This window comes from Mus musculus, chromosome 1 (genome assembly GCF_000001635.26).
Source record: "Mus musculus strain C57BL/6J chromosome 1, GRCm38.p6 C57BL/6J".
Taxonomy (NCBI): domain Eukaryota; kingdom Metazoa; phylum Chordata; class Mammalia; order Rodentia; family Muridae; genus Mus; species Mus musculus.
The window spans coordinates 155,094,772-155,121,219 of record NC_000067.6 but is presented as its reverse complement, the minus strand read 5'-3'; the positions used below and the strand labels follow the sequence as shown (position 1 = coordinate 155,121,219).

General features: G+C 45.4%; 1 protein-coding gene and 1 long non-coding RNA gene across 2 annotated transcripts; both read left to right on the top strand.

Annotated features, from left to right (window-relative positions):
• Positions 1-2,020: 2,020 nt before the first annotated feature.
• On the top strand, positions 2,021-8,913 carry Gm41981. The gene is made up of 3 exons (XR_878639.1): positions 2,021-2,082; positions 6,307-6,421; positions 8,739-8,913. It is a non-coding gene; the product is annotated as a predicted gene, 41981 (long non-coding RNA).
• A 12,670-nt stretch (positions 8,914-21,583) lies between these two features.
• Ier5 (immediate early response 5) lies at positions 21,584-24,853 on the top strand. The gene has a single exon (NM_010500.2). The coding sequence runs from the start codon at positions 21,790-21,792 to the stop codon at positions 22,714-22,716; it is 927 nt and encodes a 308-aa protein (NP_034630.1). The 5' UTR covers positions 21,584-21,789; the 3' UTR covers positions 22,717-24,853.
• Positions 24,854-26,448: the final 1,595 nt, after the last annotated feature.

Below are 26,448 nucleotides of genomic sequence, written 5' to 3'. Positions count from 1 at the left end.
TATATGGGATGGATCCCCAGATGGGGCAGTCTCTGGATGGCATTTCTTTCAGTCTCTGCTCCACACTTTGTCTATGGGTATTTTGTTCCCCCTTCTAAGGAGGACCGAAGTATCCATACTTTGGTGTTCCTTCTTCTTGAGCTTCATGTGGTCTGTGAATTGTATCTTGGGTATTCTGAGCTTTTGGGCTAATATCCACTTACCAGTGAGTGAATACCATGTGTGTTAAAGCAAGTGTTTTATTCGTGTACCTAAGCTGTCTCTCCCTGATAGTGGAGTTCAAGAGACATGGAAGACGGGTACATAAGGAAGACAAGGCTTTTATAGCTCAAGGGTAAGGGGTTTCCAGATGGGAGATTTGGTGGGCAACATAGGCGGAACTACAGAAGCAAACATGGCAAAGTGGTCAAAGCAAGGTGGTCGGAACAAAGTAGTCATAACAACCCTTAGAAATAAAAGCAGGGTTGAAAGATGGTCATTACAACCTTTTGAAACAAAGATGTGGTAGTCAAGGTTCCTGGATCAGGCAATGCAGAGCCATTGTAGTTAAGCTTACAGGTGGGGCGAAGCCCAATTCTTGTTAAACAGTGATTTATTCATAAGCAGGAATGAGCCTAATTTATCTTTACTATAAGATGGCTTTCAAGCCTAAGATGGAAGCAGTCTGGTTCATGTAATATATTTTCATTAAAGACACAAAGTTTATCCAATTTCTTAATGGACCAGAGTTATTGATATTCAAATGAAGTCCTAATAGCCTTCATTAGGTCTCAGCCATTCTTTGTGGGGTTTTTTGTTTTTGTTTTGTTTTGTTTTTTGTCTGTTTTTTCGAGACAGGGTTTCTCTGTATAGTCCTGGCTGTCTGGAACTCACTTTGTAGACAAGGCTGGCCTCGAACTCAGAAATCTGCCTGCCTCTGCCTCCCAAGTGCTGGGATTAATGGCATGAACCACCGCCACCCGGGTTCAGCCATTCTTAAAATGTAGGTTCCACGAAGCCTAGACTCCAGTGTCCAGGACATGAAAGGTACTGTATACACATGCATATTGACAGTATATTGCTATAAAATCTACTAGAAGCGAGACAACATAGTGTGGACCAAAATCATAGCTGTCACTTCAACAGGCATGAAAAGAGTTTATTTGAAGCCAAATGTGTGTGACTTTGACCCAGAAATAGGTATTCAGATAGAATGGTTCACTCTTGAGGTGACTATGAATTTCTTACAGCAGAACAATATCATGAATCAAGACATTTATCAAACACACTAGAGAGTGACAAGAAGCTGTGGGTTTCTGTTATCTGATGATATCTGTAGTCTGTGGTTGGTCTGCTAAGAATACATTCCAGAGCCAGCAAGATGGGTAAAGGCACTTCCCCACCAAGTCTAATCCGTGAGTTTGATTTATAGGCCCTGGCCTGTATAGTGGAAGGGAAAAACTGACTCCTGCAAGTTGTCCTCTAATCTCCCACACATGCCTAGTGGCCTACATTGCCCACATTAAATAATAAATAAATAAATGAATAAATAAATAAGTGTAACCTTTTTTAAAAATATAATCTAAAGGTATTATTTGATAGGTGTTTTGTTTTGTTTTTTGTTTTTTGGCATAAGATTGGATACAGGTGGAGGCAGTTCAGAAGACTGTGGATCTTTGAATAGAAAATATACCCCTGAGGCCCATGTATTTGTCAGCAGAAACCAGTTTCCCACTTTACTGAAGTTCTGCTCCTTGACAAGGTCACACATTTCTATACTTTTGAATGTTGTTTGTCCCCTAAAAGGCTTGTATGTTTGGAGCATAGTCCCCAGACTGGTGGTATCAAGAGACTTAGGTCAAGTAGAGGTGTGCTTAGTAGGTGGCATTTGGGGAAGGTTATGGAACTTTTGGGAAGGGTAGCATTTTGGAAGAAGTATGTCACTGGGAGTGGTCTTTGAGGGTTTATAGCCTTGCCCATTTCCTGTTTTCTCTCTGCTTCCCGTGTGTGACCTTAATGTGATTAGCCAGCTTCCTGCTCTAGTCCTTCTGTTACCAGATCTTCTCTGTCATTAAGGTTTCTCCTGAGGGAATCACACACCAGGTAAACTCTTCCTTCTTTAAGTTGTCTTTGGTTGGCTCTAGAGCTACAATAGTCCAGCTCTTCATGATCCTAAGGTCATCCAGCACTGTAGAATCATTAACATAGGTGTGTCTTTTTTATTATTATTATTATTTCAGGGTACTTCAGTTCATAGTAGATAATAGAATCTAACGGTGTTTTGGAAGCTAGTAAGTCTAATTGTGACAAGATGATAAAAGAACTAAACTCACATAATAGAAACCAATTTTAGAAAAGGCACCAGAGAATGTGTTTCTGTTTTTAAAAGTAGCTCCTGGATTTTGGTTAATAGAAGAAATACAACTTTGTGCTCATTTGTGGTAATGTTAACAAGAACGCGGGCTGGTGAGGTTTTAGCGACTGTGAGATGAAAGTGCTTGAATTCTATGTGGAGGAAAGGGAGGGGGACGTGAAGAGCTGTGTGCCACTCCCTCCCTGCAGCAGCTGGACCGGGCTTCCTGGACCAGGCAGCTGGGATGCTCTGAGATGCTCTGAGACAGTGAATTTAGATTCTTGAGATTCTTTTTGCCTCCCTCACTTGCCTGATCCTCAGGAGTAACTCCCTTGCTGAGCTGAATGCTTTGTGACTCTGTGGCCTGGTCTGAGCTACTCTGTGCTCGTATTTGTGTTTCTTACTGAATAAGACGGGAGTAGGAGTTTCTTAAGCATGCTGATTGAACTCCATCCTTTTCTCTCAGTGGCAGGGTAATCTGAAGCTTCTATGGATCTTGGTTTTATAAACCACAGTTGTCATCGACTTGTAGCTGTGTAGATCTAAGTCTCCTGGTATTAGTGGGGAGCTCAAAGGACATGGGTGTGTGAAAGCATGCAGGGGCCGCGGCACTTGCTGTGCATCTTCCTTTGTGCATCCCACCTGGTTATAGCTGCGTGTTATGCTGTGCTTGCTCTGAACGAGGCACTTCCCACGTGTGTGGTCACTTCTTCCTGACACCTTTGTCAGCAGATATTGGAGCAGTCATATTCTGCTGACTTTGAATTTCTTGACTAGGTCACGTGGTTCTACGGTTGGGATGGTACATGTCTCCTAGAAGGTATTAAGAATGTGATCCGAAGCTCAGCAATTTCAAGAGGTCAAACAAGTGGGTCCTCAGAAGGGTTTAAGGCACCAGTTGCTGCTGGAGTCCTGGCTACAGTCTCTGTGGCTTCCTACCTGGCCATATGATTTTTTTTCTCCTGCACATGTCCCCATAATGGCACGATAGGAGCCTCCCAGAGCCAGTTCATATCAGCAGCATGACCTCGAAGCCACCTGTGGCTTTGGATCCAAGTCCTTCAGAAGCAGGGGCAGGCAGATCTCTGTGGATTTGAAGCCAGCCTGGTCTATATAGCAAGATATTGAGTTCTGACCACCACCCAGGGCTACAGAGTGAGACGGTGTGTGTGTGTCTGTGTCTGTGTGTGTCTGTGTGTGTGTGTGTGTGTGTATGTGTGTGTGTATGTGTGTGTGTGTGTGTGTGTGTGTGTGTGTATAGTTTACGTTAGATACTCTATGATAATGATGACAAGTGGACTAATACACACAGTAAGTGGCAAAGCTTGACTCAAACATAACTTTTCCTTCACAGACAACCAATCATACCTTTTCCAGTTGCCACTCAAATGATGCTTGACCACAATCTTGTTTCCCACCCACTCAGAGCTATGACCCACAGTGATCTCGAGAACAAAGGAATTCAAACATCTATTCAGTGCATCAAAAAATTAATAAAAATTTCTTGTAAATTTGTGTGCTTTTTATTTATTATTTTTTTTATTGTTGTTGTTCAGCCTATGGTAACAGAGACTTAAGAGCTGTATAAGGCTTAAAGGGTCAAATGAAGTTCCTGCACTTTGCATGGAAGTGTCAGCTAAGCTCTCCGGTAAGATTCATTGCTTGTCAATTCTTGGCAGACAGGGATAATGATGCCTAAAGGGAAAATGGAGAGCTGTTACTGTGCAAAGGAGCTCACCTGGGGTGGATGTAGGAAGAGGTATGTGGGGTATGGAGAGCTGCAGAGCCTGCCAGGCATCACCTGGGCCTGTTCTCTCATTTGACAGATGAGAAAGTTAAGGCTTGGGGAGAAGAAAATCATTTGCCGAGAGGTTCTCTGAAGCCAACGATAAACTGCATAGCCCAACATCACCAGTCATTAGGGAAACAGTAGCTATTGCTACACAGCCGTAAAAACCAGCTCAAACTGAAGAAGGAAAGAAATGGAATGAGAGCACCTGCTGGAGAGAATGTGGAGGAATTTGCTCTCTCTCTTCTTGACCCTGGAAATGTAAAACAGTACAGTCATGTTGTGCAGCCTTGGCTATGTAGTGAATTCAAGGCCAGTGTGGGCTACATGAGACCTTGTTTCCAAAATCAGTGAAGGGAGAAAAAAAAAGTCACTTGTTTGGGGGAACGGTTGGAGCTGTTTCTAGTGGCTTGAAATTTTGCAGATGAAAAACCCACAATGGTTAATGCCTGGCTTCTGCTGTTGCCTATTATGATTTGAAGTTGTCTGCACCCAAGGGGACTGTCATGGGTTCAAACCCTCTCATTGCTGGGTAGAAGCTCATGGGGATTTGAGTTTTAAGCCTTGTTTACTCAGATAGAAGCTATCTGTGTAACACCTAATGGATCTATCTAATGCTTATTTCTTCTCTCTCTCTCTCTCTCTCTCTCTCTCTCTCTCTCTCTCTCTCTCTCTCTCTCTCTTATTTTTTGTTTTTGTTTTTCAAGACAGGGTTTCTCTGTGTAGCCTTAGGCTATCTTGGAACTTGCTCTGTAGGCCAGGCTGGCCTCAAACTCACAAAGATCCTCCTGCCTCTGGTGCTGGGACTAAAGAAATGTAGTGCTTCTTTCTCAATGGGCCTGTGCCAGTCAAATCAAGGAACAGATTTTAGATAACTGCAGACTCCCTTAGGAGCAGCTCCTCAGTGGATTTATTCACTTATATGGTTAGGCATGGTGGCCAAAACGTGATCTATGCTGGGCGAGCATTTATAAACCTAATCTCGGTTGGTCTACCCTTCTGCTTTTCTCTCCCTCTTTGATTCCCCTGCTTTCAAGTTCATAAAGACAATGGTGGTTCTCAGAAGTATCTTCACACTCCCAATCACCTCTTATTTTTCTGTTCAGTCTCAGCAGGGTATCAGGTCCTTTGCCTAAACCCTCTGATCCAATTCTTCACTGATTCACTCCGAGATCTCTCCCTACCATTTATCCCTTTACTCTGTCATTATGTCACCCTCACAGAGTGAGATGGATGTGCCAAGAAAAGGCAAGGACTTTGCACGGACAAGAAGCTAAGGGTGTGAGGCTTACACCCATTGTTCTCTATATACCTCGCCTAGCATCTCCAGTGAGGGCTGTGTGTGCAGTGAGAGCCATGTGTGCAGTGAGAGTCATGTGTGCAGGGAGGACTGTGTGTACAGTGAGGGCTGTGTGTGCAGGGAGGAGTGTATGTACAGTGAGGGCTGTGTGTGCAGGGAGGACTGTGTGTGCAGGGAGGGCTGTGGGTACATCAAGAACTGTATGTGCAGTGAGGGCTGTGTGTGCAGGGAGGGCTGTGTGTGCAGAGAGGGCTGTGTGTGCAGGGAGGGCTGTGTGTGCAGAGAGGGCTGTGTGTGCAGGGAGGGCTGTGTGTGCAGTGAGGGTTGTGTATGTGCAGTGAGGGCTGTGTGTGCAATGAGAGCTGTGTATGCAGTGAGGGCTGTGTGTGCAGTGAGGGCTGTGTGTGCAGTGAGGGCTGTGTGTGCAGAGAGGGCTGTGTGTGCAGAGAGGGCTGTGTGTGCAGTGAGGGCTGTGTGTGCAGGGAGGGCTGTGTGTGCAGGGAGGGTTGTGTGTGCAGTGAGGGTTGTGTGTGCAGTGAGGGCTGTGTGTGCAGGGAGGGCTGTGTGTGCAGTGAGGGCTGTGTGTGCAGAGAGGGCTGTGTGTGCAGAGAGGGCTGTGTGTGCAGGGAGGGCTGTGTGTGCAGGGAGGGCTGTGTGTGCAGGGAGGGCTGTGTGTGCAGGGAGGGCTGTGTGTGCAGCATTTGTTAATGTGGATACATGTTGTGAGTGCAGACCAGAGGTCAATGGTGTTTGCTCTCCTCCTTAACTGTTCTTCAGCTTATATTTTGAGACAGCCTTTCTCACTGAATCTGAAGTCCACTGAGTTAGCCAGGCTGGCTGTCAAATGAGCTCTAAGGATCTAACTTGTCTCTCCCCCTCAACTAGGAGTGAAAAGCCCCCCACCCCACCCCGTGCTTGACTTTTACACAGACCCTGGGAGTCCAGCCTTCCCTCCCTGTGCTTGGGAGTCCAGCCTTTGGACCCCGTACTTCCATAACAGGTATGTTACCACTAAGTTCCATATTATTTTGATTTTGGTTTTTCAAGACAGAGTTTCTCTGTGAAGCCTTGGCTGTCTGGAACTCTCTCTGTAGATGCAGGGCCTTTATGTGTTACTGAAAAGATTAAATACAACAGGAAGTGAATCTGGGCTGGTCTTTCTTCTTATCTTTGAATTTTCTTATTCAGGGAGAGTCATCCTCTGGAAAATCTTTTTCAGCTTTCCGAAACCCTCCAAAGTTCCTAGGCTTTGAACTCACAAAGATACTCTTGCCTTTGCCTCCTGAGTGCTGGGATTAAAGGTGTGTGCGGCCACACCCACCCTTATCAAATATTTTGAGCATTTACAAGGTGCCGGCAATGGGCATCAGTGTATAAGATCCCTTAGTGAACAACATAGAGGGACATGCCATTCTAACTAAACATGCTTTAGGGGCAGAGGCCATGTCATTAAAAGTTGGGTCATGTCTAGGCTTCCCCCACCTCCCCCCAGTTTCCCTGGCTGCAACCAGAGGAAAAATATCTGAAGCTTCTTTCTCTTACACTGTAAACCTCAGCCTTATCTCTGCTTGTTGCATGGCCTCTTTGTATCCTAGGACGATGAGCTGTGAGGGCTAATCCTCACTGCCAACTTGTTTGAATTAGCAAACACATAAGGCACGAGGGAATCCTACTGGCGGGTGTGACTTTGAGCCTGTTTCCTGAGAGGATTAACTGAAGGGAGGAAACCAGCCCTTGGCATTGGCTCTTCATCCCATTGGCTGCTGTCCTGGAAAAAAAAATCAGTGAGTGCAGGCATTCTGTTTTCTCTCCTTGCTGATCTGATCTGCCCAGATGTGAGCAGGCAGCCTCATCTTCCAGCCGTTAGGCCATTACACCATGATATACCCTCAGACTGAAGCAAAACAAACTTTCCTCCCTCAAGTTGTTTCTTTCTGATGTTTTGTTGTAGCACTGAGAAAAGCAACTGATTTGTGTAACTTTGCCCTTTTTGATCGTGCCCTCAGTTATTCATGTCTATAACAAAACACTTGGCATAATTTAAAAGGAGGAAAGGTTCATTGTAGCAAGGGCTTTGCTCTATGTTTGGCTGGATCCTTTGCTTTGGGCCTGGGGGAAGAAAAATGTAATGGCAGAGAAACGCATAGCAGGGCCTGTTCATTTCTCCACAGGCAAGAAGCAGGGAGGGTAAAGAGAGGAACAAGATACATCATTCTAGGACTGGCCCCAGTGATCTGCTCCCTCCACTAAGGTCCAACTCCTGTTTCTTTAACCACTTCCCAGACAACACCAGTGATTTCATTTTGAATAGGTCAGAGTCATCAGGGTTTGGGCACTTCAGCTCACTGACTGGCAATCAAACCCCTAGTCTCTGATCCTATGGGGGTATTTCATACTTAAAATACAACAATAACACGGTGACGGGAAAGTGCACAGAAAATGCATTTTAGAAAGGTATTGGAAAATCCATGAGGTCATGAGCTCCAATGTGAAAGAATGGCAAATAACTTGGGAGCAAAGGTGGTATGTATATGTGGTATATGCATGTGTGTCAGTATACATGTGTGTGAGCATGCATGTGAGGAACATGCATGTGTGTATGGGCAAGCTTGTGTGTGTGGACATGCATGTGTGTGTGTGTGCATGCATGTATGGGGGCATGCATGTGTGTGCATGCATGTATGGGGGGCATGCATGTGTGTGTGGGCATGCATATATGTGTGGGTATGCATGTGAGGGATATGCATGTATATAGGACATGCATGTGTGTAGGCATACATGTGGGAGCATGCATGTGTGCATTGTGTGCATTCATGTGTGGACATGTATGTGTGTGGGTATGCATATGTGTGTGGGCATGTATGTATGTGGGCATGTATGTGGGGGGTATGCATGTGTGTGGGGGCGTGCATGTGAGGGGGCATGCATGTATGTGTGGGCATGCATGTGTGTGTAGTCATGCATTGTGTGGGGGTATGCATGTGAGGGCATGCACTGTAGAGGTATAAATGTGTGTGGGCATACATGTGGAGGCATTTATGTGTGCGTGCACTCATGTGGGGGCATGCATTGTGTGCATTCATATGTGTGGGCATGTATGTGGGGGGTATGCGTGTATTGGGGTATGCATGTGGGGAGGCATGCTTATCTGTGCCTATGCATATGGAAGCCAGAGGCCAACTTTAGGTGTCTTCCTCTATTGCTCTCCATCTAAGTTTTTGAGAGAGATTCTCTCTCTGAATCTGAAGATTACTGAGTTAGCTGACAAGCTGGCTAGCAACACACACACACACCTCTGACTGTTCCTGTACCCTCAGTTCTGGTTACAGGCACCTGTCAGCAAGCTTGACTTATGTCACCTGGGGAGCCTCAAGCTTGCACAGCAAGGACTTTACCCAGTGAGCCATCGGACCAGTCCAAACAGTGATCCACTGGACCAGCCCAAACAGTGAGCCTCCCACCTTCTCCTCCCAGAGCGTGGTGCCAGGTGTGTGGAGATAGGGGCATTGCCTCCTACACAGGCTGCGGGGGTGGGGGGTGTGACTTTTGCAGTACAGCTGGACACTGGATTGGAATGCTGGCTGGTCACTTCTCCTCTCACGACTCCCTGAACTGACAGGCAAGAATCCCTGATGACATTCAGAAGCAAGGGAGCAAGGGGTTTTTGTTTGTTTGTTTGTTTTTGTTTTGTTTTGTTTTTTAGCAGAGAAGGTCCAAACTCAGTATTTCAAGAACATGTTTACAAGTTTATCTTTTCTTAATCTCACTTTCCCTAAATACAGGCTTTGGAGACAAGGATCTGCATTTGCAAGTCTAGTAAATACGACCTGATTTCCAGAAAGAAGAAAAGAAAAAAGAAAAAGAACTCCAGAAATGCTGAAGGTTTTAACTGATACAGGACTGCGAGAGAATAGTCAGTAGAATTAATGTGCTAATGAGGTACTAACACAGCTTTGCTCGGGATTAACACATTCAGGAGCCAACCAATTAACTGCCCTTCCTAATACCTCCCAGGCATTTTCTGTGTTCAGAACTTGGTAAAGCTGCCGGCCTATGTAAATCTCAGCTCTCCCGTGCTTTTTGTTGTTCTTTTTGCAAGGGCTGATGAGCAGAGGGAAGTGGAATAAAAGGGTGACCTTAAAGACAGCTGTGAGACAAATCCCAGGGTGAGCTACCCTATGGTTAGACTATCCACACAGCCGAGTGTGGGTTTGGCGGCACCTCTGCCCTTCACATGCACTGGGGTCAAAGCAGAAGCTGTGTTCTCCGAGTTGTTAGTGTTCTATTTGCCTACTGTTCTAGAGCTGATCTTCTTTCCCAATTAACATCTGTCAGTCAAGGCAAGTGAGTCCTTGCCAAAGTGAGAAGAATTTGAGCCTGCGTGGATCTGAACATCTAACAGTCGAGTCAGTCCCAGGCACCTGTGAAGGAAGGCCTTTGGGAATTTCACACCACACAAACACTTCTGCTCTCTCTCCTTACACTGAGAGCCCTTCCAAGGTCTCTAAAAGATCTCTCCTCTTCATCAGGTTTTCTATTAAGATGTTTCAGAAAAACCATATCAATTGTGCATGACAGGGCAAGCTTTTAATCCCAGCACTGGAGAGGCTAAGAAAGGAGGGATCTTTGTGAGTTCAAGGCCAGCGTGCTCTGCATACTGAAAGTGAGCTAGCCAGGGCTACATGATGGAACCTCCTTGTCTCAAAATGACAAAAACAAAACACAGGAAGCAAAGGAAAACATTATTATATGTTTTATATTTGAACCTCTGTATAATGCTCCCCCATTCTTTCTTCTAGAGATGTTCTTTCAAGGAAGAATAACTTTTTTTTTGTCTCATGAATCACTAATTTAACCCTCATGTGCTGATTATAATTCTGTGCAAACTGTCTGACACACTAGGGTAGAAGAGGACAGAGGAGGAGGAGCAAGTCTTCTGGAATGTCAAGGTTAATCATATCCTTTCTCTATTTTGCCTGTCTGTCAAGAGAAAAAAATTCCAATTTTATAATATATTTCCTCTGCTAGACAATTGGGAGAAAATGAGATGCCTAATAAATATCCTAATAATTTCCTCTACCATCTGTCTGTCCATCCATCCATCCATCCATCCATCCATCCATCCATCCATCCAGTACCCTTTCAGCCCTTGATTGCCTTTTGTGGATCAAGGTACAATTGAAAACGCACCCAGACCTGCCTCTTGACCTCAGGAAAGTCCTAGTCTAAAGGGACATAGCCATTTGATCAGACCTTGAAATAATATGTCACCGTAGCATAAAAAGATGTACTTAACACGCAACTCAAACCACGCAACTCAAATCTTCTGTTTCCAGGAGCTGAAGCTGGTGGTGAGTTAAGTCATAGAATATGCTTCGCTGCTTTAATTCCTCTCGGGCATGCTTAGAAGGAAATTTTAAAACAGCAAAGCCCAGAATGTAATGTGACATGTTTCATCTTTGAATCCCCCAGGATACTAGTTTGGTCCTTGCCCTTTTTTCACCTGCCCCCTTTATCTTCAAGCTCCTGACCTTCTCAAAGGTGGGCTGCTAGTTGCTCCCTTTGTTTAGCTCAGCGTGTGTTTTCCCTTCCCATCCACATCTCTGCTCCTGACAGGCGACGTTTCAGGACCCCAGAGAGCCCGCGCCGACAGACCACACGGATGTGTGGGAGTGTGAGGAGCAGCAGTCTTTCAGGGAAAATGAAGAACAAGAGGGACAAATGGCGGGCATGGAGAGCGGGAAAGGAAAAAGAGAATGGAGAGAAAAAGAAGCCAGGCAGAGGCTGCAGGAGAAAGCTACTCCAGCATTAATCTCCTCTCTTCAAACCCCAGAGCAATTTCTGGAACTAGGAATCGGGTTTCTAAAAAGGCTGGCTGGCTGTGAAGACCTTTCCAAATATGGGGGCGAGGTGGCGCAGAATTGCAAGAATACCAGAGGACCTGGCTCATCCACGAGGCCAAGTCTCAAAGGCCAATTTGCCTTGGATGTGATGAACTCGGGGTGTGGCGGGGGTTGGGGTGGAGGAGGTGGGAGGTGGTAGTGTAGAAAAGCCAGTATCCATCATGTGCTGCTTTTGAAAATTATTATTTTGGAGTGCAAGCTGTTTCCTGTCTTTAAACTCTATTATCTAGTTCCCGTCCAGGTGGAGCCTGGGCTGCCTGCTAATTTAATCCCCTGGGTTTCCCCTCTGCCTTCAAGATCTTGCAGACATTCAGGCTTCATAAAGAGGGCACCTTTGTGTCTTCCTCCCCTGAAGGCGCCCATCCACCCTGGCAGCAAAGGAGATGCTATTTTGGGAAACGGCAGCTGAGGAGGGAGGGTTGTTAATTGTTTGTCAAATCCTTCCACTCTAGTTAGATCTCATGGAGAGAGAGAGAGAGAGAGAGAGAGAGAGAGAGAGAGAGAGAGAGAGAGAGAGAGAGAGAGAGAGAGAGAGAGAGAGAGAGAGAGAGAGAGAGAGAGGCTATATCCTTTCCTTTATTCTGTTTTCCTCTCTCATCCAGGAGAGGGAAAGGGAAGGGGGCTCTTTTGACTCTTCAGGCACACACACACACACACACACACACACACACACACACACACACACTTTTTTAAAAAATAAATAAACCCACTTATTAATAGAAACATATCAACAAACATAATATTGGTAGGTCCAGGAGCCAATCAAAATAGTTTTAAAATCAAGCAAGGTGCTGCGAGATGGCTCGGGAGCTAAGAGGCAGGTACTGCTCTTGCTGAGTTTAATTCTCAGTACCAATGGCAGGTTGGCTCCTAACTGCCTATAACTCCGGCTCCAGTAGATGGGACATCCTCGTCTGGACTCTGCAGGCACCTGCACTGATTGTTACAGACCCATCTACTTCCCCATATACAGATAATTAAAAAAAAATCTTTAAAATCACTTAAAAGACTCAAAACAAACACAGAACAGAGCAAACCCAGCCTCACAGAATACTCACAGTAATGGGAAAACAGGGACTTTCTGAAAATGATATTTGTTCATCCTGTGCCAGGCTGACTAAGCACACCCAGGGTTCGCCACCACTCTACTGATGAGTTTGATAATGCTCCCACCCAGGCCCACTCAAAAGAACACTCATACAACACACAGTTACTCCATCAGGGCAGGGGCAGACGCAAAAGCAAACAGAAAGTGACAAAGGCTGAGTAAAAGCTACTCAGAGCTCTGACCTCAGAGGCCCTTTGGGACTCTGAAACTTTCTAAGCATTAGGTCAGCTAGTGAAGGGGGCAGGGCAGGGACAGGAGTACCAGCTCGGTTTTTTTCCTTAAGAGAAGCACCACCTGTCCTTATTGGTCACTTCTGTCCCTTGACTGGTTCTCTTGGGGAAGAATGGGCGGTTGTGTGTTTGTTAATGAGAGCTCTCTCTCTCTCTCTCTCTCTCTCTTTCTCTCTCTCTCTCTCTCTCTCTCACACACACACACACACACACACACACACACACACACACACACACTGACACACAGAAGGAGACGATAGCTTTGCCTATGTGACAGTCATTTGCCCCCAAAAGAGCTCAGAGCACCTTATAAATATGTCTGCTAATTCACACGCTTGCTCAGAGTTAGACAGCGGGTCTGAAACTTCCTTTTATTCCAGGAGAACGTCTGTATAAATAAACACTTACTCGGAATTTGCTTAGTCAAAAATGAGCAGGAGATGGTTGGAGACATGGGGTTTTTTGAATGAGCGTTCATGTTCAAATTGAGATCAGCTGTGTTGATCTAAAAGCAAACAGAAAGTGACTAGTGAATTTCAACAGTCCTATTGGTTACAGTACTTGGAGGGGTAGGAGGGTGGAGCAGACTTTCTTACTGGCTGAACAATAAAAAGCTGACACTCAGTTGGGTTTTCTGAATATCACTGACCTGCAATCCATGTTGAGTAGAAGCAGCAGCAGCAGCAGCAGCCACTCTGTTACATTTTCTGTAATAAAATCACACATCTGTAAACAGGACATAGGGAGCAGACAAGGGCACGATAGCATCTTCCAGAACTCTATAATGTTCATGGGAAACAAGTTTGTTTACAAAACAGTTGAGTGTATACAACGCAGATAAATAAAATGCAAAGCAGATTTATAAGTGTTATTACAAATGGTATTTTATATAACCAGTGACTATTTGGGGGCAGCATGGGGCAGGGGGACAAGCCAGTAGACTAGAAACACCAATGGGCACTGACAGCTTCCTGGAAGAAATGATTTGTAGAAATAGGGTAGAGGTGAGAGGCTATTTTGTTGAAGAATTGAAGAAATAGGAATTTATACATATATATGTATATATAATTATTTTTGGTGTTAGAGATCATACCAGGGATTTAGGCAAACCAAGTATGCACTCTACCACTAAGCTACATGCCCAGCCCTGAGAGATACACATTTATTGTCAGAGCTATGCATTGTATGCATATGTGCATGGGTAGAGGCCAGAGCTTGACTTCTGTGCCTTCCTTTATTGCTGTCCACCTTACGTTTTTTGAGACAGAATCTGGAGTGACTGCAGGGACCAGATATAGAGCTTATTGCTTCCATGAGACTGTCCAGATAGCAAGCCATCAGGATCCACTTTCTCTGTCCCCTAGCTCTGGGGCTACAAAAGCATGCTGCCATATACCCATTTTATGTGGGCACTGAGGATCCAAACTCAGGGCCTGATGCTTGTGCAGCAAGCACTTTACCCCACCAGACCTTTCTGCACCCAAGGATTTACATTTTTGAGACAGGGTCTCACACTATAGTCCAAGTTGGTCTGAAACTCACTAACATTGCCTAGGTTGGCCTTGAGCTTACATCAATCTTTCTGCCTCAGCTAAGAGTTATGCTTTTGAGTAGGAGTATTTATTTGGAACACAGATGGAGTATCTGTGTTCTCAGAGTGGTAAATTTGAAGACTTCTAAAATATTAGATCGGATCCAAAAACAAACAGCCTGGCTACTTGTTCTCAATGTCTATACTGTATAACCACCTAGGGGGGCTTTGAAAAATTGTCACACCCTAGCTTTACCATAGAGCCTTTGATTTAAGGGATCTGGTAGAGTCTGGGTGCCTGGGTGCCGAAGCACTCCCCAGAGGATGCTAGTGTCCAGTTATGGTTTCTAGTCATTTTCACAAGAAAAGATGTAGCCTGACTTTGGTTACTTTATGGGTTCCCTTTTTCTACCATCCTACCACACACATATCTCTTCCAACCCCCAAACATGATGTAGGAGAGGAAGAAAGTTAGAGGGGAAAGGAGGCATTGGCATTGCTAGACTACTTCCTGCTGATTAGAGATATCTACATCTTTGGGGCAGCAACCAGCAACCAGCAGCAGTAGGAGGAAGAGGAGGAAGATGAAGAGGAGGAAAAGGGGGAGGAAGAGGAAGAGAAAGAAGAGGAGGAGGAGGTAGAAGATGAGGAGGAGAAGGAGGAGGAGAAGAAAGAGGAACGGCAGTAGCCATACTTGCCCCTCAGGGCTCTGGAATTTTTATACCCTCTCAAGAGTCCCCAGAATTCCAAACATCATACACTTGTACAAACTGTCTGCAGCTAGCAAAGTCATGCCCCTGCTAGAGCACAAGGCAAATCACAGTCAGCCGCTGTGGACAATCTGAAGCAGCCCCGTATCCCACACTTGAGATTAAAACAAAAACATATTCTCATAACATTTCTGTGTTTTTAAAGAGACCAAAATTCTCACTTCAAATAGGAGCACCTCTCTGTGCCCAGACTTAGTCTGTGAGAACTGCCAAGTGGGGGGTCCAGTTCTGTACACAGTCCTGTAGTTTGTCTTTGACATGGTATTGCCTTTGTATTCTAGAAAACAGGCCAGAAGCCTGGAATCCTGCCACAACCATCATAGGAAGTCATTTAAGGTGCCTCCCCACCCCCGACCCCCCCCCCCCACCGAAGAACATTAAAAATAAATGGGTTTTAGTTCTTAGACATAAGACTAAAACGAAAAATCTACTCTAACAATCCAGGACAGCGATGCTATCCCAGTGAGCACTTGCTCTGATGTTTATTAGGACATTTGCATTTTGTTTTGTTGTTTTTAAAGCAAATTCTCCTGTGGCTCAAACTGAATTGCCTATGTAACCAAGAATGATCTTGAAGTCTTTCTCTCCTTTTTTATTTTTAACGTGATTTTTATTTTATGTGCATTGATGTTTTGCCTGCATTGATTATGTCTGTGTGAGGGTGTTGGATTCTGGAGTTACAGACAGTTGTGAGCTGCCATGTGGGTGTGGGGAATTGAACCTGGTTCCTCTGGAAGAGCAGTCAGTGCTTTTAGCCACTGAGCCATCTCTCCAACCCCTAGACCTTAAAGTCTTAATCCTCCACCTTCAGAGCTCTGTGACTTCACGGTTAGGCAACCACACCCTGTTGCCATGTTTGTATTTTGAACTGAAACCCTGTTGGGCTAGTTTATGTGTCTAGTAAGTAGCCTTGTGCTTTTCTATCCTCACAAATGCTCAGCTTCTTCTGTCCAGTGAGCTGGGTTGTTTTGTTGGGGGGGGGCGGTGGGGGGAGCGTGTTAGTATTTTGAGACAGGGTTTGAGAGAGGAGGTCCACTTCCTCTCTGTGGCCCTGGCTGTCCTGGAACTAGTAGACCAGGCTGGCCTTGAACTCAGAGATTCTCCTGCCTCTGCCTCCTGCGTTCTGGGATTAAAGGCATATGCCACCACCCAATCAATGAGCTGTTTTGATATTGCTGTAAATATGTCACATATTTCTATTTTCCTTTGATTTTATCTTTAATGTGGCAACTGTTTTATGTTTCGCTTTCTGTCTACTTCATCTACCACACGGGTTCTCGCTCTCTTTTCTAGTTAAAGACATTGATTGGTTAATAGCCCACAATATGCTTAGCCTTATTTACATGTCTACACTTCCCTAACTCCTCCTTGCCCCTAGGTCAGTTTTTTCCAATAGAAAAACAACTAGAGACGGGGCAGTGATGGTGCTGGGTGGCCTACAGGGTGAATATATATATATACAGATATATATACACATGGCTTAAATTAATATTTTAATTAACACAATATGTCAAAATTGTGTCATTTTCATACATAACCAGCATAAAATATTACGATATTATAATATGTGATATTATGATATTATAATCTCCATTGTAATTTGGGGGAGAATTTTGTTTGGTTGAGACAGGGTCTCTCTATGTAGTCTTGGGTCATCTTAAATTTTCACTGATCCTCCTGCTCCAGTCCCACTTGTGCTGGGATTATAGGTATGCACCACTCTGCCCCACCATCATAATAGTAAGGAGGTAATTTACAGTTTCTTTTGGCTACTAAGTTCCTGAAACCTGCTGTGTGTTTTATATTTACCACACATATCACTTTATACTTCCAGGATTATGGGGGTCACTTCCTGTTTTTATTTTTAAATTGATTAAAGTCAATAAAATTAAATGCTTAGTACCTTTGGTTATACTAGCCACCTTTCATGTGCCCACTAGTCACTGTATCCCCTCTCTTTTGGTTGTAGAAGCTTCCTGATCAGAAGCGATTGGTCCCTGGAGAGATGGATTGTGAAGAGTCCATTCTGTTGGCTCAGGATTAGAGGAAATCCTGACAATAATTGCAAAAGCATAAGTGCAAGTTAGCTGTCATTTCCTAAGCCCCTGCGATGTCCGAGGCCCTGGTGAAATATAAAACAACAGCCACAGCAACAGGTAAGACTTAATAAGTGCTTATATGTGCTACAACCTGCACTAAGCCATCCAAGTATCTTTATTAGTTCTGTTTTACACGGAAGACGGGGGTACAGAAGAACTAGGTTGTGGGTCTCCCATTTCACTAGAGGTGGAATAACTTTCTGAAGCTCACAAGGCAAAGAAGAGGGAGATGCAGGCATTACAGCCCAGCGCCTCACACACTCCAGTTTGAATCCTCACAACTCAATAACTTTGGGAAACTGACTTCACTTCTCAGAATCTCAGCTTACCCATCTATAATTCCTGTAAACTGGCCATCATGGTGCTTGGGTGGGTCTTATGATTATTAGAGAGTCTACATATGTAACCTTTCTGGATGTACTACCATAACCACCCTAATTATAATATTGGAATGCCCCCACCCTGCCAGTTGATGGGACATCTAAGTGCCCCTTCCTGCCATGGTCCTGTGCCTGTCCTACAAGAGCTTTCCATAATCTGACATTGAAAGAGCTTTGGCACTAATTCTGATGGTTAGTGCCCGTGTCCCTCCAGTCATCCCATATTATCATGATCCTGTGGCTACAAATAAAGACCGCCTCCTATCTTTGATGTGGGAACAAGCTGGGAGGGGTAATGGGCCTGAAAGGAGAAAGCGATGAGGGCAGCATGAAGGGTATGCAGTATACAGTGGTTGATGGTGGGATTACTCCACTCAGATAGGTCAGAAAGCCTTCTCAGGCACCACCAGCAACCTGTGCACATGGGCAGCACCCCAGATCAGCACTTCAGTGCTGGAATTGTTTTTGTCTCTTACATTTGTGTGTGTGTGTGTGTGTGTGTGTGTACACGTGTAAGTGTGCATGTACCTGTGCATGCTCCTATGGAGACCAAAGTAAATTGTGCTCCACTTAATTGATTTCTTTTTCTTTCCTTTAGTAATTTCATACATTAATATAGCGTATTTAGATCACATGTAGCCCCTATGACCCCTTTCAACTCTTCCTTCTACATCTTTCTCCTAGCTTTATCATTTATCCTCCTCCTCTTCTTCAATCCACTGAGTTCAGTTCGTGCTGCCCACATTGCACAGGTGTAGGGTCAGCCACTGGAGCATGAGCAACCTACTGTGGGACAGAGTAAAGACCCTTCCTCCTTGAACAGCCTTCACTTGCCAAACGTTCCTCAGCTCAGCGTGGGGCTCATGAGCTTCTCCCCTCTTCAGGCTGGAGCTCTGCTTTCTTTTCTGAGATGGGGTTTCTCACTGAGCTGGAAGCTTGCCTTTGGCTAGACGGCTAGCCAGTGGAGCCTCTGGAAGGCAACTGTCTCTGCTTCTCAGCACCACCAGGCTTGGCTTTATGTGTAGGTCCTGGGCATCCAAACTCTGACCCTCCCGCCTATGCAACAAACACTTCACTCACTGAGACATCTCCATAGCCCTGTCCCTTCTATCTCTTCTATCTATCTATCTATCTATCTATCTATCTATCTATCTATCTATCTATCTATCTATCTATCTATCTGTCTGTCTGTCTGTCTGTCTGTCTGTCTGTCTGTCTGTCTGTCTGTCTGTCTGTCTGTCTATCTATCTATCTATCTATCTGTCTATCTTTTTCACTCTTTCTAGTTCCATCTAGCTCAGGTCTTCTCAGGAATTCTTTGCCTAAGGATACACAGACGCTTTACAGTTGAATGATCACCTGTGTACCGATTGTTCTGGAATCCATCCTGAGGTTCCCTTATTACTGGAAAATCTTTAGTAAGTCCCCGTGGCCCCATCTCCTCACTGAAGCATCCATGCTTCGCTATCATCACCTTGGAAACCTGGCAAATGAGATGCTCTCTGTTCTCCACCCTACCGCCAGCCCACCCCCACCCCTGCTTTGGTGCTTAAGAGTTTGTTATACCTTAGGGCTTTCGGCAACTCTTCAAATCCACTTTCCTTATTCAAACTTTCATCAATGCTACCTAAAGAGTCTCCAGACCCTTCTGTTACTCCAAATTCAAATGTAAGGTAGTAGGTTCAAATAACTAATGTGTACTGATAGTGTACGTGTGCTCACTGCTGTGCTAAGAGTGTTAAGTGTGCAATAAGCATCCTTTTCTCACAGTGCTCTAAGAGGTAGGCACTACTATTATCTCTGTAATCAAATGAAAAAAAAAAAGACGGAATGACAGAGAGGCAAAACACTTTTCCAAAGTGCTCTTCAGCAAGGAAGAAGTGGAGCTGGGACTCCCACTCCAGTAGCCTGTGCTTGCAAACATCTGTTTACAGTGACTTAAAAGTTCTCACACTTTTCCCAGTGGAAGTCTGGTAAGGCCTGAGGCCTTGGCCCTTCCAAGATGCTTCGGAGCCTTATTAGGACTATCTGAAAACCCTACCATTTCCAGGTTTATCAGAAAATTTGGGTAGGAATAGAACTGATGTTCTTTGTTTTTGTTTTAATAAAATCAGAATGCTCAGTGGGAATAGTGATGCACAACTTTAGTCCCAGCACTGGGGAGGCAGCGGCAGGCAGATCTCTGAGTTCAAGTCTAGCTTGGTCTACAGAGCTAGTTCCAGAACAGGACTACAGGACAGAACGAAAAAAACCCTCTCTATAAATAAATAAATAAATAAATAAATAAATAAATAAATAAATAAGCAGGCAAGTAAGTAAATAAATAAATATTTTAAAAAGAAGCGCTGATGAAACAAACAAAGCTTTGAAAGGACCAGGTCCTGAACCTGCCCATGGCTATCAGACAGCTCACTGACTCCACCCCAGACGGATCGTCAGTTGGCCTGTAAATTTAAGCGAGCTGTGTTAGACAGGAACATGGGATATGTCTGTACACTCGTTCAAGTGCTACTTACTACGCGGCATCGATAAATCTGTCTGTGAGATGCAGCATTACCTGATACACTCTCACTTGTAATGCACTGGGCCCCATCAGAGCCTCACTGGTCTGCTCTTCTTAGGAAACCTGAAGATGAAGTAGGGACAACTCTGTTGCTTTAAGGGTGAGTGGTCAGGATCTAGATGTGGTCTTGGATTTCAATACCCAATAAATATTTGTCAAAAAATAAAATAAAATAAAAAAGATTTTCCAAGAGAGAAAACGGAGAAGAACCTCATGCTATTACTGAACATATGTTGCTGTTGCTACATGTTATAATTATTTTCTCTCCTTCTCTATGTGGGCTGAGAATTCCTAGAAGGGAGGGACTCTGGGCTTCAGTTGTAGCAGTAATAGTGGCCAAAGTTAGCATCCCCCAAACCATCAGATCTGAAGGCATCCTGGTTGTGAACTGGCTCTTAATCAAGCCTACCTCTCACTAGTATTTCTTCCATGTAAATGGCCAAACCTATTGTAGGGTCAGGCAAACCTTTCACATAGACACCGTGTAAGCTGTGGTTAACTTTATTATTTAGATTGACTCTGAGAGTTGCCATTTATCTTCTGTGTAATAAAGAAGGTGTATCTGTGATTTCTTCATTTTATATTTGAAACTTCAGGGCCATAAGGCAATTTACAGAGCCATCAGGCACCAGTACAATCTTGTCATGGTCCTTCTGACAGGGATTTGCAAGACTCAGTGGATGGGACTACATTGACTGACCAGAAAAATTTTAGGAACCCTCCCCCCATACTTGACAAAAAACAATTTACATAATCAACATGGGAAACCAGAACTTATTTGTATTTTTAGAACTTACTAGATTTCCCCCAAAATAGATCAGTTACTTATTGTGTGTGTGTGTGGGGGGGGGGTATTAAACAAACAGACAAACAAAGAAAACCATTGTGGAGAAATAGGTAACATCTTCCATTTAAAATATGTGATAACTGAGAATCTGGGGAACGAAATGAAAGATGCCAGCTTTAGGTGAGAACAAACAACGTTGTACCTGAATTCTGTTCCTTCATAAGGCAGAAGCTTGGGTATTTCTAGAACGTTCCCTTTTGTTTGTAGTTAAATGCTGAGTATAACGCTAATGGGAAAGGGGCTAACTCCAACATAATATCTCAAATATATCGTGCTAGTTGTCATATATTGTCATCGCTTCCATTTCTGCCAAGAATGACCAGAAATTACAGCTGAAACAGCTATGAGCAGCTGGAAATTGTGTATGAAAGGAACTGAATTTTATTGTGCAGTAGATTCCAGCACACTAAACGAATGAAAGTTCCAGTCAGTGTGCTAAGGTACATCACAAAGCGGAATCCCTTACTACATACAGTTCTGTGGGCCTCGTTCTCCTCTATCAACGCCTCTGAACACAAATCCCACCGCACATGATCAATGGGCTGCCTGCAATCTCCCCCTTTAAGAGCTTGCTCCGCGGGACTAACGTTTGAACAGGCCCTGGGGCCCCTCCTCTGCCTCTGATTGGTCGGGGGCGGAGCACGAGGCACATCTGCCCGCCCAGAACGGTTAGCGGCGCTTTGTGATTGGCGTTCGAGGAGCATATATAAGGTGCAGTGTGGCCCCGCAGCGCTCAGTTTAGAGTCCGGCTCAGAACGGTTCTGTTGTCTGAAGGGAAGCGGCGGAGGGGGACTACGCGTCACCAGGTCTTTTCTCCACCGAGCTTTCAGACGCCGAGGGTACAACCACAGAGGAAGACCTGATCCCGCCTACAGCTCCTCTCGCAGCTTCAGAAGGCAAGCAGGCGTTCACCCTATCGTCTGGAAGCGAAGGCAGGATGGAGTTCAAGCTGGAGGCTCACCGCATCGTCAGCATCTCCCTGGGCAAGATCTACAACTCGCGGGTCCAGCGCGGCGGCATCAAGCTGCACAAGAACCTCTTGGTGTCGTTGGTGCTGCGCAGCGCCCGCCAAGTCTACCTGAGTGACCCCTGCCCTGGCCTCTACCTGGCTGGCCCTGCGGGGACCCCGGCGGTGCCGCCGCCTCAGCAGCCTGGAGAGCCTGTAGCCGGGCCACCCTCCGGCTGGGGAGAGCCGCCCCCGCCGGTCGCCCGTGCCGCCTGGCCGGAGCCCGAGCCTCAGCCGCAGCCTCAGCCTCAGCGTCCCTCCGTGTGCCACACGCCCGGAGCGGGAAGCTCAGAACCGGTGGCCGCGGTGGCCGGATCGGGGGAAGCTCTCCGGGGCGGAGAGGAGGACTCGGCGGCAGCTGCTTGGGGCCGCGTGGAGCGTCCGCGCGCGGCGTCTTCAGGAGGTGGCTCGGACGCGTGCCCCGAGGGGCCCCGGGCAGTGCGCCGCCCGTGCGGCTGTCCCCCGGCCGTGGAGGAGCGGTCCTCCGAGGACGGGTCCCCCGCGCCACCCGCCCCGTGTCCCAGGAAGCGTGGCGCAGCGGGAGTGGGTGGCGGCCGCGCGAGCTGCTCGGCACCCGGCTCTACCCCTCTCAAGAAGCCGCGCCGGAACTCGGAGGAGCAGCCAGTCACCGGCGAGGACGACACCGACGAGGAGATGGAGACCGGGAACGTGGCAAACCTCATCAGCATCTTCGGGTCTAGCTTCTCGGGACTCCTACGGAAAAGCCCCGCAGGCGGCCGAGAGGAAGAGGAGGCGGAGGAGGGCGGCCCGGAAGCCGCCGAGCCGGGGCAGATCTGCTGCGACAAGCCGGTGCTGAGAGACATGAGCCCCTGGAGCACAGCCATCGTGGCCTTCTGAGCCCCCGGGACCCGAGTGGCTGGAGCTTGAGCAGCGGGAGTCCCCGAAGTGCGGCCGGGGCCTCTCCCGGCCGCGAGGACGAGCCGAGACCGTAGGCGCTGGGCGCGTAGGGGAGACTGGTTGCTGCCGGGCAGCACATCGCCCCAGAAGGGGCAGCCCGGCTGGGCCGTGGCTCTCGAGTCTCATCCTGAGACCTAGAGTTGGAGGCTTATTGGAAGAGGACGATCGATCGTTAACTTTTGTATCTGTGTGTGTCCGTGTGTAAGTTTGTCTTGTGTTGAGACTGTTCTGTGATTCTGGAATGCACCACCCCTTCCCCGGGGCTTGAGACTTTGGGGGTGCAGACAGGGACTTTCCTCTGCCAGCAGCACAGAAAAGGAAGCTGCAGAAAGGCTCGAGGAAGGGGAGTTCCCCGTTCGATCTTGGGGGAGAGAGGGACTTTACACACACCTCTCTCTCATGAAAGCTACGACCGCACCGGGGCGCGGAGTGGCGTTTTCTCACAGGATTTCCTCAGACTAGAGGGAGTTCGTCTGGAGTAGAGACTTGTATTATTTTTCTCCCTCCCCATCCTTTCTCTGGCACAGAAGAAGCGCTTCTACCCTGTGATTACTCTGGGAAAGCAGAACATTAAGGGACCTTCAATTCCCCACAGGGGAAAAAAAGCTTGCTGAACTTCACAGAAGAGTTCAAGCTTGGAAATACGGAGTTTATAGAGAAAAGATATATTTTTTAAAAGCTCTAGCTCAGAACTTACTACACAGTGCTTTTAAAAAGTGTTTAATGAAACAAAGTTTACAGACGAGCTCTAAGTGGAAGGACCTTATGGCTTTGTAGATAAGGTGACTCCAGTCTTTGTTGTATAAAGGTTGGGGGAGCTGATAAGGTTTTTGTACAGTATTTTCTCCTTCTCTGTATTGATTTTTGTATAAAAATGTAACTTTACGTGTCTAACACGTATTAAATATTTTGAAGCAACTCCACTGCCTGTTTGTATGTATGTAATCACTTGTCTGGGTTTCCAACAAGGTGGCGGGGAGGGGCAACCAGGCTGGGAAATGGAAGGTGTGGTTCTTAATATCAGCCATTCACAGGCGAGGGACAGTGTTGGCTGACTTGAATAAGTAGCAAGAAAGACACGTTTAAGGGTTTGGTTTTGGTTTTTTGTTTTCACGAACATCCCCATCCATGGATACTGGTATCAATGACTGTCAGTTTGAGACTTGCCACTACAATTTTCTCTTCAGTCATGACAGACCAGTTTGGTTTTCTATAGTTTGATCTGATGGGAATCTCTAATATTAAATAATATTAAAAGCCAAATTTTGCAGCCTTTCCAATATCAAATATTTCCACCAAAACTTTGTTTCCAAAATAGGTCTGGTAATGTATAGATGGTAGATCAATTTTTAGATTTGAATTGGGGTGGGTGGGGGTTAGATAGCAGCTTCAGAGGTCTTACTAGGACCAAACATGAAGAAACCGATGAAACCGACTTGTCTAAATGTTTAGATCCATCACTGTGGCCCAATATATGTCAAGGTTGACATTTGACTTTAGTTGTAGAAAGTAAAAAGCTCTGAAAGTGAAATTATGTGTATCAAACCAGAGAAGGAAGGAGACCGAGGGAGGTTGGCTAAATTTAATTCTCATGTAGCAGAACTTCCTGATTTGCTCTTGTCACCTACATGATGACATAAGTGGTTTTGGTCATGCTAAACAGATGACAGCCAAGGCAATTTAAAGAGACCGTTTTGTCTAAGGCAAAATGTTCAGTACTTAAGAGGTACTCTCTTAGGAGCAAACCAATTAGACACTTAAGTTTTAAATATAATTGCTAGTACTTGAAAAGATGCCACCAGTTTCTAAGAAGAATGCTTAAGAAACAGAAATGAGGAAAGAGGGAAAGGGCTATATAGCCTTTAGACAAAAGGAGCATATGAAATATGCTCTTTGGCCATAGCTTAAGCTCTAATTATATGAACTATATTAGTTGACTAGGCCATTGCTTTGCTCTTTCTGTAAGATATGGCTGGTTTTTTAAGCAAGGGAGCTGTTACTTTTCTACTCCATCACCATAATCATGTACATAATACATAGAATAATAATACATAGAATAAAACATGCTTTAATCAGATTGTTACTCAATTGTCTTGTTTTCTTTCAGAAATTAGCTACTTAAGCTCTATTATAACTACTAAAGATCCATTAAGTGGATCTTAAACTGAAGGTGTCCAGGGCCTTCATTCTGAAACCATTTCCTGTTAGTTACTAGAACACAGTTATGCTTGAAGACCTGTCTCGGTGTGCTTTATATTTGAAGGGGGTCACATTTGGTGTGAAGAGAGCTGTATGTTTGTTTTAGATGTGACTAAGGCCCCTCTGCATCCTCAGTTGCCTGCCAAAAGGAACCATGGGACCATGTGTCTGCTTAATTTCGAGAAGTAAATTGGAAAAAGGTTTTACTTCTTTGTGTAGCATGGACTGAATGTTACAATAGCATGAGCTCTGAAGCCAGATTTGCCTGCATTTTCCTGCCTTAGTCCTGACTCTTTGCTCTGAGGACTTCATGTTGCTTCAACTCTGCTTCTTCGTTGTTGTGGTTGTTTTCAAGTGTAAAATTAGGATAGCTGTACTTACCTCATCGAGTTGTGAAAATTACTGAGTTAATGGTCTTAGAAAGTACTTCCTAAGGGCAGCAAGGTACCGCCTGCAGGTAGTCCCCAGCATTCCGGAAGGTGAAGCAGGAGGTTCCCCAGTTTGAAGCCAAACCTGCCTACATACAGACCTTTTCTCAGGCCCCAAACAAGTACCTCAACTGTTATTGTTGCTATAGAAGTGAGGTGTGTGTGTGTAAATCAGATGCTGTGGCAAAAAGAATTGTGTGCATTTGTAGGGAAGAAGAAGGAGGTTTCTATTTTTAAACAATCCTGTCAGCAAATATGAGTTTTTAAGTCTCTGTTTCTCTGGACACACTTGCAGGCATGAAGCTCTGCTCTACCAGTAGAGTTGGTCGCCGTGTCTATCTCACACCAACCCTGTGGCTTTCTTGGATGGTATCTGCTCTATATTCAGGGAAGAGTAAACAGGAGTGAAAACTCATAAAAGGACAAAGTTCTTGTTCACACACAAGTGCTTTCAGTGACGAGTAAAGGAAAACAGACAAAGAACACCATAGAGCCATGCTTGGCTCTAAGTGCTTGGCCTAGAATGTTTCTAAAGCCATGCTTGTCAATAGGTCTGGACATCTTGAGGCACAAGTAGGCTTATTGTAACTGAGTAAGATATAGTATGACTAAAGACAGTGTCTAACCTTTCCGGAGCAGGACCACATTGGGAGCGTCTCCATTCTCTTCATTAAATTAACCATTCTAGCATTAGAAACTGAATTCAGCACCCCCACCCCAACATGTTAGATGGTCATTCTACCACTGAGCCGGACCCCCAAGCCGAAAACTTCTGACAGCGATGCAAAAGCTAGATGCTTAAAGACATCTTTGGCTTTTAATCCCAGTATTCAAGAGGCAGAGACAGGCAGATCTCTGAGAGTCTGAGGCCAGTCTGATTGATATACCTAGCAAGTTTTAGGGCAACCAGAGCTACATAAAGTAGAGTCTCATTAAATCAATCAATCAATCAATCAATCAACCAATCAATCCCATGACCAGAGAGTGAAGGTGATAGAATTCAGTTTAGCACTTTCCAGCCATGCCACTTTGAGAAACCATCCTT